At 47.0% G+C, this 17,699-nt stretch overlaps 1 protein-coding gene and 1 long non-coding RNA gene across 2 annotated transcripts; both read right to left on the reverse strand.

Annotated features, from left to right (window-relative positions):
- Nucleotides 1-992: 992 nt before the first annotated feature.
- On the reverse strand, nt 993-10,476 carry LOC8053312. Its single transcript, XM_029990654.2, has 2 exons — nt 10,148-10,476; nt 993-1,234 (listed from the first exon to the last, which is right to left on the reverse strand). The coding sequence occupies exons 1-2, from the start codon at nt 10,440-10,442 to the stop codon at nt 1,056-1,058; spliced, it is 474 nt and encodes a 157-aa protein (XP_029846514.2). The 5' UTR covers nt 10,443-10,476; the 3' UTR covers nt 993-1,055.
- A 4,905-nt stretch (nt 10,477-15,381) lies between these two features.
- Nucleotides 15,382-16,966, reverse strand: LOC120846148. Its single transcript, XR_005716969.3, has 2 exons — nt 16,653-16,966; nt 15,382-15,585 (listed from the first exon to the last, which is right to left on the reverse strand). It is a non-coding gene; the product is annotated as an uncharacterized LOC120846148 (long non-coding RNA).
- Nucleotides 16,967-17,699: the final 733 nt, after the last annotated feature.

Raw genomic sequence — 17,699 nt, forward strand, 5'->3', positions numbered from 1 at the left:
CTTTCAAGTCTGTCGTGAAAACGTAACTATTAAACACCTTGAATACCTGCAGGCACTTAGTGCAATTTGCGAAATCTTCTACTGATTAAGGTGCGCTCGTGAAAAGCGACCATCACTACACAAAACTGTGCCAGGAACGACGCAAGAGGCCGTCGACGAACGTAAAAGGACCATCTGCAGTCGACAGCACTGAAATACTCAGATTAACTATAGTTGATGACAGGTTATCCGTTCAGTATAGACGCTTTAAACCCGCACCAGATTACATCCGCATTGCTGACTTTCTCTTGTCTTACCGAGATGCCGAGCCACTGAAGCAGGCGTTCACGAGACTCCGCAAAGGCCTATGCTAGGGAGAAGGACAGTATATCACCTAAAGGGGCTATATTCTGTCCTGCTGTGACAATGATGAAGCGAAGCTAACCGAAGAAGAGGAAAGAAAAACTGAAGGTCGGTTATGGCGGCGCCCACACGTTCGTTGCCATTCGCCGGGCTTTGAGTGCGCGCGCAACGATGTTATCAACAGTGCAGAAGCAAAAGGCTCGCGCTCCATTTCAGACGTTTTCTGTTCCCTTTTGTTCTCTGTCACGTGGGTTTCGTATTTGGTATGCGGGCCAAAATATAATACAATATTTCAACCTAAAAGTTTCGAGAAAATATGGCCGAGGAAAAACAAGATGAATGCGTGATTTTCAATGTGACAATCACGCATTTTTCGTAAACACCTTCCAGCGGCGTGGAGAGATCAAAACGGTGTTTTACCGCGTACCAGAAGTGACGAGTTTCAAGATGGCTGCGCCCTTGTGAAAAAGGCATATACTGGATCCCTGACTTGTCACCAACAATGGATGTCACTGTATTTTTTTTTGTACTCGCCTTTGCCTTTCATAAAAAATCTTATTGTACGCGGAAAGTAAGCCGAGTTCTGATATTTAGTTTTTTTTTTTTTTTTCATTAGGTCATTCCGAAAAACAAGACACACGAACAAATGATTACACGAAAATAAATGTACTCGTATCACGTCTTTTTATTCGTAGCAAGAAGTTAGACAACCCTTAAGCTATACGCGGGCCGCAGAAGGGATCTCCGCATGCGCTCAGGCAGCACACCTTCTGCGAAGTGGACGTACAGCGCAGATCCTCGCACGTCTGGTCGCTTTCCCGGCCCTGACAGCCGCCTTCAGGAGGCTGCACTTGGGGACAGGGCGAGCCGAAAGTGATGCCGTCGATGACACCTGCGAAAGAGTGTTTAAGGTTAGTTTTCCGTTTTCCGAAGCACATATGGTCTGTCCGGGATAAGAGCACCAAAATCAAATTTGTACCGGGAGCAATACCGCGTAGAAGGCCTGAGCACGACGTCATTGCCATGACCCACCAGAAGCGGCAAACACGCCGGAACTCGACCATAGTCGACGCAAACCGGCAGACGCACGCGCCTCGGCGCCGCCGCGTGCTATGAAGCATGGTGTAATGGCTATAACTCCGTTGCTCGGCGCGAGGGGGCGCTGTCTGTTCAGTCATAACAGAGGTGCGAGCCGTCAGCGTCGCAGGTAGCACTGGTGCGGGCCAGACCGCGGCTACATTCATGAAAGTACGGGCTTCACGGCTATATTCATGAAGGGCCCGGGCCGGGTACGGGCCTTCAGGAACCGCGGTGGGAGGGTAAACAGATGCTGAAGCATGTGGGTGTGCCTGTATGGTTTTGTACACTTCGGCGTGTGCAGCGAATGCTCTTCTAGAGGACTAGCGGCGCAGCGTTCCTTTTCGTTCCCGGCGGCGCTGCCATCATACCATTGCTTCTCACCACCAACAAGCACACACACGCGTCTACACAATGCGCACCCTCGCCGGCGTAAACCATCTGTACGTACGGGTGCTTGCATCCCCAACATGGGTGAAGAGGTTCCCCCTGAGGGGTATTTTTCCTGAACAATTTTTCGCACACCACCGCAACAAACAACGACATTGTTTAGTTTTTTTTTTTACGGTTGTGTTTAGCAAGAGTGGTTAATTTCGAACTTTGTCCGTCTTTTGTCGAAACCCGTCGCGACGTTTCCCTTTGTTTTCAACTGTGACACGTGGTTTTGTTTACCGCTGCATGTCATTTTTTTTAGAGCGCAGCTCTTAGGCACCCGTTTCCGGCTTGAGCGGCGTCGGCGTCGTCGTCGGCGTCGCCGTCGGCATAACCGCGCGGTGCCTTATGGGTAAATTTCCCCGCTAAATTTAGCGGAAATATTTCTCTGGGGGTCGCGTGACTTTGGGGAAGGGGATATGTGACCCCACCAAAGTCACGTGACCCCCCCCCCCTCAAGGTCACTTGACCCTCCCCCCCCCCCCCCCGAAAATACGTGAACCTCCCCTATTGAAAATTCCATCAAGCTACGTAATTTGGGACACTGACTGCCAGTCAGCAGCCTTGGTGGAACGTGATGGACCATCAGACGTCATCTGATGGTCCATCAGATGACGTCCGACTGCCACTGCCAAGGGAATTTCATCAACAAGGGCAGCATTTATATAAGAGTAAAGCAATACGCACTCATAAATATCGCCAAATGCCTCGATAAAACAAAATGTTCGAGAAAAAAAAAAAAAAAGAAAAAGAAGCAGGACCACCCCGGATCGAACCCGCGACCACTTGCGTGCAAATCGGACATCTTAACCCCTATGCTATGCCTCCAGTTAGGAAATTCGATTTGAGTATTCGTTTCATACGAGATGCTTCGGCTGCAAATGCAGTTAAGCCGTCAGCATGTTATGCAAAGCACTCGTACATCACTCGCCGTACTTCAGTTCTACTCACCTGCCATGTAGAGTACTTTCGCGTCATAGAACGATCCTTTTGTTCGCGCGTCTCCGGCCCAGTAGACCTTGTACACCTTGTCGTCTTCAACTACACCGCTAAAGTCCCTTACATCGTCGAAACTCACAACGGGCTGGGTCTTGTCGAGTAGAAATTCTACTAAAACATAAGACATTGTAGAATCCGGGCAGGATCAACAGGTTGGAGCAAGCGGGGAAACAAAACGAGTCGAGAGCGATCGTTCATGAAAGCTCGGCGAAGCCTCTATGGGCGAGGCGAAGTCGGCGAAGTGTCGTGTTTGGCGCTTCGGCGGGCTTCTGATCAAGGTTGTCGGTCGGTTGCGTGTCACATCTCTAACGTCAGCGGTTTTATGGGCTCACGTCCCGAAATCATTTTCTCGTGCATAGATTACTTTTCGTATTCATAGATTTGACGAAATAGTGGTGTCCGAACGAACTTTACGTCCTTTGACCGTACGTCTGTCTGCACGTCAAAGCTTTTTGACGTACAGTCAGAGACAGTCGATGTACAATCAGAATCGCCACCAAGACATCCTGATGGCATTTCGCGGCGGCCGACTGCCACCAGGAAACCATCAGAAAGCCGACAAGCGGGGTCTGACTGGAGTTTGACTGTCGGTCAGAGTAACTTGTTGGCCAATCAGACATGCTTGACGTACAGTCAGGCACAGTCAGCGTTCCACTAGCAAACATTGACTGCCAAACAGGGTTACATTGATGGATTTTTCCTTCGGGTCAGTACCCTTCCCTCCTCCTCCTCAAGAGCTGCGCTCAAATTCGGCGTTACAGGGAGTTGTAAACGGCTTTCATATTTTTTTTTGTCCTTTCCACGTGGGTTTGGTCACAGAAAAGGGAGATCGGGGCGACTTTTCTTAACAAGCTGCCTAGGCCTGTAGTTTGGTCAAACTAATAATAGCAGAAAAAAAGAAAAAAAAAGATACAGTATTTAATATTGGGTACCGTAATCAACTTATATGTAGCAGTGGCAAGCGAGCTGCCATGCCACGCAATTTGTGAGCTATTCATACTGGGCTAAAATGAAGCGCAGCTGGTCCGTGTAAATTAACTTCGGGCCGAACCAAACCGGCTGTCGGAAATGTATGGCGGGTCGCGGGCAAGTTCAGGCCCAATAGACAGCGGGCCGGGCTGGGCCGGGCTTCGAAATATCGTTTCGTGCAGACCTCTAGTCGCAGACACCACGGGTGGGTGGGGTCAGTCGCGTCGTCATGTTTCATCTTGCGTTCTCCCAAGCTCACCGGATAAAAAAAAAAAAAAAGTACAGCATGGTTGTATAATTAGGGTATATATAAATATTTTTTTTTCTGCAGAAAACTAAATTTATTTTTGAGTTTTTTTTTTTTTGCGCTACAAGAGATGATTATGAGTAAAAAAATTCTAGGATTGTAATAACGAAGTTAGTACAGCCATTCCAGGGTTAACGTAGGCATGACTATGACAGACGGGGCAGCGTATCAAAAGAAACTGCTTGAAGCGATACTTCCCGCCTAACCTAAAAATTCAAGGCTTGGAGTCTGTAAATACACCAGGTTCGAATACCGAATAAACCAAGTTCGAATATGGTTGGAATTTATCAATAAACCAGAGTTCTTTTCGTTCAAATCCCATGGTTTGTTTGCATATCAATTAAATTACATCACAAAGTGCATAACGGGATACGGTGGTTTGTGCCACATGTGATAAAAACTAGATATTTACAAGATAACATTCCACCTTTTGAATCAGTACCTACAATTATCAAAAAGTTGATAAAAAAATGTCGAAATCATTCCGAGGGGGTTGTACCTCACTGACCATAAGTTTTTCCCCAAAGCCGGGGTCACACTGCTTGTACATCATACAAAAGACAGTCTGCAAACAGATGCAAACTCGAGTCACCACGAGATCTGAGCTTCGAATGCCGCAAGGCAACGAGTTCAATTAGACAGTTGGCACGCTACATTTGAACCATAGATATCGAGGTGACTGATATCTGCAGACTGTCTTGTGTATACAGTATAATGTATAAGCAGCGTGACCCCGGCTTGCAGGTACTTCTGTAGAATCAAACACCGCAATACGACTCGCGAAAATTACGTGATAGATATTAAAGATATTAAAAGAAGGACAACACAGCCTTCAATAGATAATAACAAACCTCGTGCCCAGGATCAAAAAACTACGCCAAACAACCTGCAAAAAAAAAAAAAAAATGCAGCACGATTATTTTTATTTAGGGAAATCTGAATTTTTAATCTACGGAGCTCATTTTTTTCTTGAGTTTTATATGCGCTACAGATACCAGTCAAATATATCAAAAGCGCTTGTGGCCCTAGCCGCCACATGTCCAGATGAATATCTCAAATAAATAAGCAGCACAACTTGTCTATCTGCTTCTCCAGAGAAGCTGTTCACCGTTCTACCACAATACACAAACATTTCTAAGTATAAGTTGCAGTAACTCGACGTAACAACACTTTTTCTTGCACTCTTCTGCCTCGCGGCATGCTGTCGATGGCTGGGTCGGGAGCGCCTCCCCACGGAGAGACGCCGCCTCCTCTTTTTCCGATTACGCCCTCTCCGCACGAACGGGACGGCTGGAGAAACGTTCGCGCGCTTCGGGATCTCAGACTGGGAGCCCATGTCTGAAGCTAAACGCCACAAGACGCGCCGACTAGGCGGCGCTGCGTCGATCTACTAGTGATGACGTCTAAGGGAACTTGACTTTTAGGTAGTGTTGACCCAGGGCGCGGGCGACAGCTCACTGTCCTGGTACAAGCCTGAAACGCAAAGCAAAATACATATCGCTCCTTGGCAGACACTCCTTTGATGTGTGCCCTTTCAGAGCACAGCTCCTAGGCGCTCGTTTCCGGCTTGAGCGGCGTCGGCGTCGCCGTCGGCGTAACCGCAAGGTCACGTGACTCCCCAAGGTCACCCCAAGGTCACGTGGCCCCCAAGGTCACGTGATCCCCTGAGGTCACGTGACCCCCAAGGTCATGTGACTCCCAAAGTCACGTGACCCCCGGAGGTCACGTGACCCCTCCCCGAGGTCACGTGACCCCCCCCCCCCCTTCCGAGGTCACGTGACCCCCTGCCCCTGAGGTCAGGTGACCCCCCGGAGCATATTCAAGAATGAAGGGAGGAGGAGAAGGAGGAGGAGGAGGGGTCTACCCTCCCCTCAGTACCCTTCCCTCCTCCTCCTCAAGAGCTGCGCTCCAATTCGGCGTTGCAGGGAGTTGTAAACGACTTTCACTTTCTTATGTTTACAATTGTCTCGGTGTTTTAGGTTTAATGGTGCTTCTCCAATTATTTGTTGATATTTTTGTTTGTACCAGAATTCTTAAAAAATAATATAGCGAACTCAAAAACGGTGCGTTTATCAAACAACACAACATTTAGCATAGCTACGTAAAAAAAGAATACCCTAAAGTTTTGTATTTTTGTTTTATTTCTTCATTTTTTGTCGGCTACGTCGTCAAAAAATAAAGAGCTCAGATTAGAATCCCAGTCGCTTTTATCGAGAGGATGAGTTTATTTTCTGCGAACATTACTAGCACGTCACTGCGGTATTGGTAGGCCTGCATGCATGTTACTTCTTTTCACGTTTATCTTTCTGAGAGTGGTAACTGTGCACGAAACGTTACCACAAAACACGGTTCAAACCCACAGAAGGTGTAGGCATTAGAGACGTCGTCGTGGCACACGAACTTTTCGGAACTTGGATGAGGTCTGATTATGATCAAACCAGTGAAAAGTTATTTTAGGCAATGGTGAGGTCCACGTTTTTCTGTCGACGTTCGTAACCTACCAGGATTTTGTTTAAGAGACGTCTTAAAGTAGTCATGGAGCGATATTCCGCTTAAATATTACGCGCTTTGCAAAAGCTGGCTGATAAATGTCTGACATGCATACTCGTACGCAAGGCCACTAAACGTTGCCGCGATATAATTCAAGTAACGACTTTTTCTCAGCCTCTTCTTTGCAAACCTCATTGACGTAATCGTGGGGATCACCTCAGCGTTACAGCAGTCAAATGTGGCGAATGCATTAAACACGAGCACTAAGTGCGTTCTTGACTTGTCTTGAGTTTCAATCATTTTCTAGGAGGACAATGTGTCCAGACATTGCCGACCCCAACACCTGGCTAGGATGGCTATTAGTTGCATTTATTCGACGCAGGATCACCTGAGTGCTTCTATACTTTTTGTAACCGTAACTTGCAAAAGGCGTAAATTACGGCCCCTCGAGCCACACAGTGTGACGGAGGCGAGACACCTGACAGCCATTACCAAGATTACAAGGGTGAGAGCGTAACCCAAGCAGTTAAAGGAAAAGGAGGAACACCACTTCTCTTTTGTACCCTAGTTGGCGTGCCACACATGTCCCATTATGTCTTCATCGAAGATTAACCCGTCGCTCAAAATTTGTACAAAAGCGGATTGCCTCTTTTTCTCCCAGCAGTGGCTTCGACAGCACCGCCTACAATTAGTGAGATAGAGTATAGTCCCGCGTCACCCTTGGACACGCTGATCGGCTCACTGGAACCGTAACAGACGTTTGCAGAGCTGGGCGTTGGAGGAGTTTGCGCTTCACCTGTTTTTCCAATGTTTTAACGAAGATAATGATATACTGGAGAACTTGGCACTTCCAAACTTTGCAAAAAAAAAAAATACAAAAGGCGTTTAACAAACTAATTAAAAATGGTGAATTTCCGCGAGCAATGGTGGCCCGGCAAAAGTGCATCCAGCCAATGCCAGCCAGAAGACAAGGCATGACGTCATAGTTGGGGAATCTCCGACTCGCCTCCAAGCGGCAAACAAAACAAACTCTTCTCAAGCGAAAAAATTGTAAGGGTGCAGGCGAGCTGGTGGAAGTTAACCATAGTTTTGTCTAACCCGAGACTGGGGTATTTCGGAAAAGGGACGAGAAGAAAAGAGGCCACAAGCCGTAGCCTTCTCAAGCCGTAGCCTGGCGAGAGTCGCGGTGAGTCGGCAGACGCGTCCTTCGTGGCGTCGCAGTGCGCTAGCGTCTCACTAACGGTGAAGTTGGGGGGAAAAGGTGCAGACATAGACTCCTCCTAACTTACAAAGACTGGCAGTTCAACGACGGAGCCATAGATTGCCCGCTCGCAGATTTGGAACGCGGGGATCTAATAGCACAGAGCATCAAAGAGACATTTCTCGGGGAACCTGAACGTCAGCTCGCAGCTTTTGCAGCGGCGAGGACTCGAAGCACACTTGTTCGCTCGGGAGAAGTGTGTTTCCGCGTCTCGGCGCAGCGGGGCGCCAGTCACGTGGCTCTCCTCTCATCCGTTGTCTGCCGCTTCCCCTTTTTTATTTCGGCGGCCGCTTCTCATGGAGGTTTGCTAGGCTTTGTTAGTATATAGGAAGCTATGGTGCGGGCCTTCGTCTTATAGCTTTTTCTGCATGGCCGCATGAAACTGCACTGTCAACGTGGTCTTTCATCTTGTTAGAGGCTGTTCACGTTGCTAAGATTTATGGACGGGAATAATGTCAAAAACGTATTTCTTATATGACTGCTTTTGCTGCTTTTTGGGGAAGATCGGTTCAAGAAGTTTGGTATCGCTGTTCTTCTCCTTGAACAATTTTTTTAACGAAAAAATTTAAGAAACTCGAAGTTTGGAACACTGGATTCATCGAGTTCTTATCTTTCGGAGTGGACGACATGAACGAGCAACAAAACTCTAACGTACTACACAGAAAATTTCTTGTTTGTTGGTGGCCAGGTTGGATTACTGTGTTTTTTTTCATGCGCGTGTTTGTTGGTGGTTTTAAGTCAACCTTCGTTGCTGCCGTTCCTGTGGCTCGGATGCTTAGTGTCGTACTTCGAACTGCATGAAGGATACCTACTACCTAGTCTCCACCAATGTGGAGCGCCCACTTGAAGCGCGTGGCCGAGCATCGCTTCAACAAAGCGGAAGCGCTGCTCACGTTTTGGGTTAATTCATGAAGGCACCGAGGGAAGGAAAAGTGCTTCTTCAGTGCGCGCCGATACAGTTTGCTGGCGCTATCGAGTTCTACTCCCCTCAGAGTGGTATCGAAGTGCCCACTACCCGCTCTGCTCAAAACGAGCGCCGTGCACCCTCCCGAGCCGTTTTCACGGCCACGCACTCCGAGTGGGACTTTTATATTGAAAGAAACTGTACAATTGCAACTATTGTTATCAGTATGAATCTTATTGTTACAACCTTTCCCACGTTTTTACCTAGTTACTGTAGGATAAAAATGTCGGGGTAATCTTTAAATATTCCCTCACCCAGCGCGAGCTTCCTATAGTTTCGTTACTGCTCTGGCGACTAGTGATCTTCGAGCGTGCACGGGCAACCAAACTACAACAAAAGGCAACGAACGCGGTGCTGGAGGAATGACATTGAAAGGGAAAGCATTCTGTTTTTATATTGTCATCGACAATGGGCATAGGATGTATGTACTAGTCTTGCGCACTGTGCATAAAAAACATTTAAAAAAAAAACTCTATTCAAATCAGTAAAAAAAAAAATAAACAGAAAAAAAGAACGAATGGTGTGTGGCTACGTTGGATCCTTAATTGTGAAGAGGGGGTAGTAAATTAGTTTAAATAGACCTATTGCTATATTACCCAAGCATCAAGGAGAATGCAGGGATTGGTGTTCCACGCGCCGCACGCGCACGCCTTGCCCGTATAAAAGATTCGAAGTAAATAACCAGAATAAAGCGTTGAGGTACGCGCGTGCAAGATGTAATTTGTTTTAGGTGTTTGCTTTACAAAAGTTACTACTGCTGACGCTAGCACGTGCGGCGCGTGGAACAGCAATCCCTGCATTCTCCTTGACGCTTGAGTAATATTGCAATAGGTCTAGTGTAGCAGCGTTATATCCGCACAATGAAAGTTCAACTATCAGTCAACTATTCTAGAACAGGTTGCGTGTGTACAGCGTGTCCCCGAAATAAATGACTACACTGTTTTTTGTTTTCGTTCTTTTTTTTTTTTACGCAAAAGTAGACTACACATTGGCGAACGCTCAGCCTACTCCCAAAAATAACGCTAATAGTCCGGTCCACATTCAAAGTTTTTAAGCTAACCGTTATCTTGTTCAAACGTTATCAGTGATCTGATTTCAAAGCTTGCCATAACGGCAAGCTTTGAAACCATGGCATCTGGTCTGGAGTGCTGGCGGTATGCACTTGGGTTCTGACTAAGCGTTCGGCAAAACGCAATTTATTATACCCCCCCCCCCCCCCAAAAAAAAAGAAAAAAGAAAAAAGAAACACTTTATATTTTTTTTAAAGACACATTTTCTAGAATGATGAATCCCAAATCTTTCTCACCCTTGACACACCATGTTCCCCCACATGGCTTGGGGCAGCACTCGAGGTTCTTGGCCTCGCATTCGCTCTTCGTGCAGGGGGAATACTCGCAATCGCTGACCACACCGCGGTTGCTCGGGCATGCTGCCTGGGCGCTGCAGACAGCTCCGACGAGGACAAGGAACCCGACCAGGATAAGCGTGCGGAACTCCATGTTGGTACAGCGGTAAAGTAAGACAATCGACTGCCTGGACCATGCCGCAAAATAACACTTATATAGAGGTATATCTCTGTTTGCGCCTCGTGTCGTCTGCATCCGCTTTGTCACGTGACGACCTCTGGTCGAGACGTGTCAGCCGTCTGCGAAAAGGTGCGCGGCTTCCGGGCACTTTGACTTACGTTATTGTTTTTCCAGGACTGTCAACTCGACGATGTGTTTTTTCGCTGTCGCGTAAGGCGCGCGTGTGGAACGATACCATGCAGCCATTGCTGACGAGAGGCTCGCGATAAGCGGTGTCTCACCGCCGCTGAAAATAAAATCTGAGCTTCGGTCGTGCACCCCCTTCCCCGCCTTCCCTCCCCCCCCCCCCTCCCTTTCTTATCTGGATGAGGCCTTTAACCAAATGAGAGGGTATTATCTTTATATAGGACGAGATCGTAAGGACCAGCCCATTTGGCACGCCTTGCGAAATTTGAATTTTAATCGTACATAACTGAAACTGGGCACGCGAACATACGTCATTTCGCTGAAAGTTTTGTGTGTATGTTTTCGAGAGCTCAACTCAGATGTGGTGAAATAATGCAAGTAATGCAAAAGCGGCCACCGTGAATTTTATTTCCTTTAACGGATATTCGTCGTCTGCACACTGGTTGGCGTGCTTGCTCCCAGTTAATCATCATTTATATACTTCCTTAAAGTTATTACTTATCTCTATCATCCAGCTAGTCGCCAGCCTCTACTAGGCGTTCTCAGCGGTTTTGCTTTCAGCAAGCTACCTGGGAGTGAGCTCGCAAAACAATGAGCAGACGACAAACAGGCTGGTATAGAACATGAAGAGTATACGGCCGTCGTTTTTGCAATATTTTTAATATTTCATCGCCTCCGAGTTGAATCCTAAACAACAAAACAAATAAACATTAACCTCCTTGCGAAAGGACGTAAGCGTGCCAAGTTTCAGGTATGTGGCATGTTTGGAATTCGAACTTCGCAAGGCGTGCCAAATGCGCTGGTTCTTACGGCCTCACCATGTACAACTTAAGATAGTACCTCAAAGCATCGAGATTGGCAGACACTATTTCCTTTTTAATATTAAATTTTTACACGAAAAAAATTAGGCGATTTTCGGATTGGCCTGTAAGTACCGGTTGGAGCTGAGCTATATTCGGGTAATGACTAGAGGTTTGCTTTTTCTCTCTTTTTATCTTCAATCTTTTAGCTTGTTCTATCCCTGGTCTATAAGACAAACGTATGTTATTTTAACCGAGGCGGTACGTCCTTAAATGTATAGCTCAAGCTGGAAACGCTGATTTATGTCCCTGACTCCAGACTGTCTTGTTTTCAACATATTCCTGCTAAAAAAGAAAAAAAAAAAAAACGATTGGTCGGCATTTATTTTGCCAAGGAGTTTTGTAGACACGCCAGCTGGACAACTGAACTGCTTGCCTCATTCTCCAGCTTAGTCTTTGACACGCCATAATCATTGATAGCCTAAAAAATGGAGGGCATGGCGGGTAACGAGAAACTTACTCTCGCTCCGCCGCCAATGGGACTACAGCCTTAGCCAATAGGATGGCCGAAGAACCAATCGCCAAGCAAGAAATCTAAATGGAAGACGCCACACCCGGCGTTCCTTTAATTGCCGGTGACTATGCTAAAATTGAAGCTTGGGCGTGTTGGTGTGACATTTGAAAGAAAATTAAAGCAGCGCAAAGGACGAGAAACCAGGTGAAAAGAGGCGCAGACGCTGCGCTGTCTGTGTCTTTCTTCATTTGGTCCCTCGTTGTTTGCGCCGTTTTAATTTTCAAATCACTGACTATATTTAAACCTCAAAGTGCCTCATTGCTGCTCGACTTTAAAGGGATGGTGAACCGGCCATTTCCGTGTCTATAATAAGCGGCGCACTATCTTTTCCTGAGTCATGAGCCCTTGGTGTGCGCGAGCACACCCAACGAAATTGACGTCATCATATCCCCCATTCGAGCTCATTAAGCGTGAATGGGGGATATGATGACGTCAATTTCGGTGCGTGTGCTCGCGCACACCGGCGGCTGCTGACTCATGGAAAGATAGTGCGCCGCTTATTATAGACACGGAAATGTTCGGTCACCATCTCTTTAACATCCCCATATTATTAGCACAGTTATTGCGGTTTGAGTTTTGCATTCGTTCTTGCGTCTGGGCGCACCGCGTCTGACATCTAGGAATAAAAAGGCTTAGCTAATGCAAGTTTTTGAGTCTATAATTTTGGTGAGAGCCCGACCAGGATTATGCGACATCTTTAACACTGGCCTTGGAGCTTTCTACCTTATTTTTTGCCAAGCCCACTGAAACAGCACAGACCCGTTCACACTTTCGTGCTGATTTCAAAAACCTGTTATTTTTAATTAGTAGGTTACTTCTCTGGGTAATAATAATTGGCCAGACTTTGTTTCCAGAAGCCGTAAAGAAAAGCCGGGTTCGGAGATGTCATGCGGAAGGTCGTACATCGACCGGACGGGTAGATGTTTTAATGAGCGCGCACGCTAACAAGCAGTGGCTGCACGAAACACCGCGTCATTACTTCTTGCTACACATTGCAGGTCTGCCAATTTACAACGTCATTTGGCGACACGAGAATTTTGACTAGGTATCCCGTTAGAATATCTAGACAGCCACACGAGGCCTTCAAAATAAAAGAAAAAGACACAGATTGTATTAGCGACACATCTGTGTCATTATCGGACAAATAGTACGCTTTTGTGCGAAAGAAGCTGCACCGGATGTAGGAGCGACTACGTATTTTACACGAATGTATAAGAGATGGGTGTTCAATAAATGGCTAGTTGCGAGTGCACCCTGTTTTCGTAAACCTGACTTTATGTACACATTTTCAGCAGAAAGCTCGGGTGTTACTGTTTGTCACAGTTTATCTTTAGAATTCTTGACGAGGCAAAACCGTTCCCTGCGATTTCGAACAAAGCTGCAGATAACGCGACAATGTCTTTAAGCACCTAGAAATCTTGAGTGTCGTTTCTCGGAAAGGTAGCTTCTTTAATAACTCTACTCGTCGGCTACATTCAGCTAAATTCGCACGAGATTACTGTGCCTGTAGTGCTATAGTGCGGGACCACGATAGACACGAAAGGCAAAGCGCAAGAACGCGATATTTTTGGTTTCAAAACGGCGAACGACATGCCGGCTGCATGCTCAAACGCAAATCGCACTCTGCCCATGAGAACAATGGAGCCAGCCCTTACACCTTTCACCCCATTTTTTCTGACCCTCCCCCCCCCCCCCCCCCCCGATCAAATGAAAATAGAGTTAAACTTTCGGCAGTAAAATTGTTTTTGTGACCGACTGATTATCTGTCCCGATAGACTTCATTAGATAAATATTACAGATTCCAAAGCTGAACGTTCAGAAGAAAATCACGATATCGGACGGAAAAATGTAGTCTCCGCGGCTCTGAGAGACCAAGATGATAACGAGCTTTTAAATGCAAAATAATTTCTTTCGCAAAAATAAACTGCGCATCGCCCGACGCTCATTGTCCGCCCCAATGTAACGGTAGCTGCTATGTTATTCAAATCGTATACGTGATATTCTAAAAGTTTCAATGGGAAAATGGGGGATATTTTTGACCGTTTTCGGTAACAGGCGCCATGGAGCTCCAAGTATTAGCTCTGTCGGCCACCACTTTCTCATTGAATTGTATAGAAAATTACTTACAACTTTTGAAATCAGTGACGGTTAGTGGTGAAACTTTGGCATCTGGTTAGGGCTGGAGTCACTCTAGTTAGGACCCCTGGCGCTAAAACTGGGCGGAGAATGAGCGTTCGGCGATGCGTAATTCATTTTCGCGCTAAAGAGACAAAGACTTTGTAAATTATTTTGGGGGGACACCCTGTAGTCTGACCTTTAGTGAGCCGATATTGATGTGGTGTAACAATCATGTTAGGACTTCTACGGATATTTCACCGATTAATATATATGACACTCACAGCGTAACATGCAACTGGCCATCTAACGGCAATGGAAGCGACAAGTTCGCCCGAGGTGTCATATAGATTTTCATTAAAACCATTACTGTCTTTAAAATTTGGAGATAATTGTGCCCCGATGGCGGTATCCTATTAGAATTTAGAAAAAGCCAAACTGATCGGCTCAAAAAAAAAGAATAGTCATTATATTCAATGACAAGATGAGAACGGCAGAAAGCAGCTTCAGTTGTCCCGCCTCCTGCGTGAGTTTCCTACGTACGACAGCGCTCCGGCGTCTCGTGCACCTGAAGCGGGCGCAGGCTGACAAAGCACAGCGGAAGGCATAGAGCGCGTGCTGGAGGCTGGGCGCTCGACAGACAGGTCCTGCCGTTCTCATTCTGGGAGTGACTATAACGCGACTACAATGACAAGAAGGTCCTAGGGGTTGTTCATTAACAAGTCGTTGTCACGTGAGCCTCAAGCGTGTACTCGCAGCCAAAGTACGACGGAAGGCAACAATCGCGTGCTGGAGAGAGGGCTTCCGAAAGGGACGCCCTGTCGTTCTTATCCTTTGAGTGACTATATACAGATACTGCCCGAAGCAGTGCGGAAGAAACACAGCCAATGCAGCACCGTTGGCTAGAAAATCTAACTATAGAGGGCGCTTTGCACAGCCTGTTTTCCTACAGAGCTCGGTGTTTACACAACACAATGGCTCTGGACCGGATTACTTACGCCACCATTCTCCATAGAGCGCGTGAAACAGATTGAGTACTACGTCATCGTCGGCAGATACTCGTATCCAATTACTGTTTCACTGACTCGACGGGAGCCCCAGTTGCAGTCTACGCAGTATTGGTTTACGTCAGCCGATCTCCGAATCAGAAACACCAACCAATCATTTATGTTGTTGTCCCTATGAGCTCAATTCTCAAGTTAATCGTTTGGGACGTGACAGTTGGATCTGTTCCTCAATACCATGTGGAAGGTATACGTTCATCGCGTGCTATTCTGCTCGCAACCCGCGTGCGCTAGCCGTAGAAGAGCCGAATCAGAAGTTTATTTCGCACAGTCCATGAGTATTCGAGCAGTTTATTCTCAGACTCCTCCGCCGGGATGAGGGACGCAACGGGGATTTCCACAGGGGTCGTGGCAGCACTGCCCCACGCAGAACACGTTTGCGCAAGAGATGCTGCTTTGGCGTGGCTGGCATCCTTCCTTCGGTGGTTCGAGCACGGGGCAGGACGAAGGGTTGTGGCCGATGGAAGGCCCAAGTACACCTGGGGCAGAAAGAAACGGCAAGCATGCACTCAATAGAGACACCAGTCCTCTCGCCTATGTAGGTGGATGGAATGCAACCCTCTTTACGGGCGAGTTTTTGATCTCCATACCCACTTCTTGATCTTGAGTGCATGGGGATCGACAAGTGGATATGGAGAACGGGTTTTTCTGAAACTTTGGCATCTGGCCAGGACTGCTAGTGCTATATTTTTTTGTTTAAAAATACTGTTAGCCACTAGTTGGTAGCCAAGGCAGGGGTGAGATTACAAAAAGGAAGGCAAGAAGAACAAAGCAGAAGAGCAATAGCTCCCAGGATACCGCTAACAACTCATAAAAAAGCGATAGGTTATCACCGCTGTAAAAGTTGTTAAATCATTTTTACAAATGATGCCATGGCAAGTGCATTTGTCACAATATCTGCCAGCCGGTTCCAGACATTGATTTTACGTCTGAAAAATATTTCATAGACATTCAGCCCTGCAGTAGGGAACTGCAATACTTTTGCATGCTTATTATGCATTTTGCCTGGTCAAATGTACCTTTGCCGAGAAGCGTTCTGCGCACGCGCGAGCGCCCGATGCCAAGCGGCGGAAGTCGGAAAGAAAAATCGAGGAAATTCGGAAGGAGGCTCTATATCAGCGAGTAGAGCACGCAACTGCAGCATATATATAATTGTGTTACACAAAAAAAGAACGTCGACGGAAAGGAAAACACGACGTTTGGGTGGACGCCACGTATGCCCCTATTTAAAGTCGCGTTGGGCAGACGCCGCTGCTCAGAGAGCGAAGAAACTGGTAGCGTAGCTCCCATTATCGATTGGTAGCGCAGGTAGGTCACTTCCTCGATTTTTAGTTCGTGCAGCCACTGCCTGGTGCCGTCGGTATGTGGAAAAGGTCCATTAAATTTCACGTACTCCTCGAAAATCGAAGACTAAGCGTTTGGCGATACGTAGTTTATGTTTGCGATAATTGTCGGGAACACCTCGTTTACGAAGCCGGTAGTATAATAAATCAATGAATAAATGAACAGAATAATGAAGTAGAAAAAAAAAGGTCTGCTGCCTTACTTGGAACGCACTGTGATCCGCCGCATCGATTGGGGCAACATTCGAGTCCCTGAGCGGCGCACCGACGTGGAGAGCATCTACGAGGAGAGCAGGGACCGAGCAGAGCCCCCTTGCTCGGGCACGCTGCTTCCACCTCAGAAGCCCACACTCCCAGAAACACCACAACAGCGAAGACCAGCACGCGTCCCTTCATCTTGATTCGGACTCAGAACCAACGTGCCGAGAAACACTGAACGTATGTGTCGGCGACGACCGATCTTTATGTGAACTTGGAGCGGAAAAGCCGACGATAATGGTACGCTGCGGCTGTATTCTTCGTCCTTCTGATACCGGTGCGGAAACTAGGCGCATTTTTAGCCAATTGTATTTCCCAAGAGCCACTCGATTGTACTTTCCGTTTGGGTGCATACTCCCGGAAAAGGGGTTCTCGCGACTCAAAGTTGGTTGCTGATTGTTGCCGCAAGTATCAGGCATCCACTCCGGTGTCACATCAAGGGCGAACGGAGTAAAGTGACGACGTAACCGGTTCGTCCGCTGAGTGTAATCATAAACGGCACGTGGAGGCCGGTCAATCCTTGTATCTCCATTAGTCCCAACGGGTTCCAGCGTCGTCCTTGAGGGCGGGTGGCGTAAGTGGTGTTGCCTCAAAGAAACCCGGGAAAGTACGATTGCAACTATGCAAGACTCCCGTGTGCGCTCATAAACTGATTACGGCAGTGAAACTCTTCTCTTCGACCTGAGCTTCGCGTTCCGTTCGGACAGAAACACCGTTATACTTAACGACATGGACAAGAAATTTATACTTAAAACCGTTAATGCAAAGCTGAAGGGATGATGGAATGAACGTGAGCTAAAACAAATGGTGCTTTTAATTTCGCCATGCAGGGCGCCGTTTATTCATCAGAACGCTTCTGTCAGTTTCTCGACCTTGTAGAAAGTTAACTTTTCCAAAAGGGGAGGATGTAAAATCACGCTGATCACATGTTTTTTTTTTTTTTTTGTAAGTTGTACCTCTGCGCTTACCTTAACCATCAGTTTAAAAAAAAA

This window comes from Ixodes scapularis, unplaced genomic scaffold (genome assembly GCF_016920785.2).
Source record: "Ixodes scapularis isolate PalLabHiFi unplaced genomic scaffold, ASM1692078v2 PGA_scaffold0__279_contigs__length_252992795, whole genome shotgun sequence".
NCBI classification, from domain to species: domain Eukaryota; kingdom Metazoa; phylum Arthropoda; class Arachnida; order Ixodida; family Ixodidae; genus Ixodes; species Ixodes scapularis.

Coding starts and splice junctions, on each gene's coding strand:
- LOC8053312 (XM_029990654.2), bottom strand. CDS start 10,442: ATGCAGACGACACGAGGCGCAAACAGAGATATACCTCTATATAAGTGT. Junction 1,235..10,147: donor GGGAACATGGTGTGTCAAGG/GTGAGAAAGATT, acceptor ACTCTTTCGCAG/GTGTCATCGACGGCATCACT.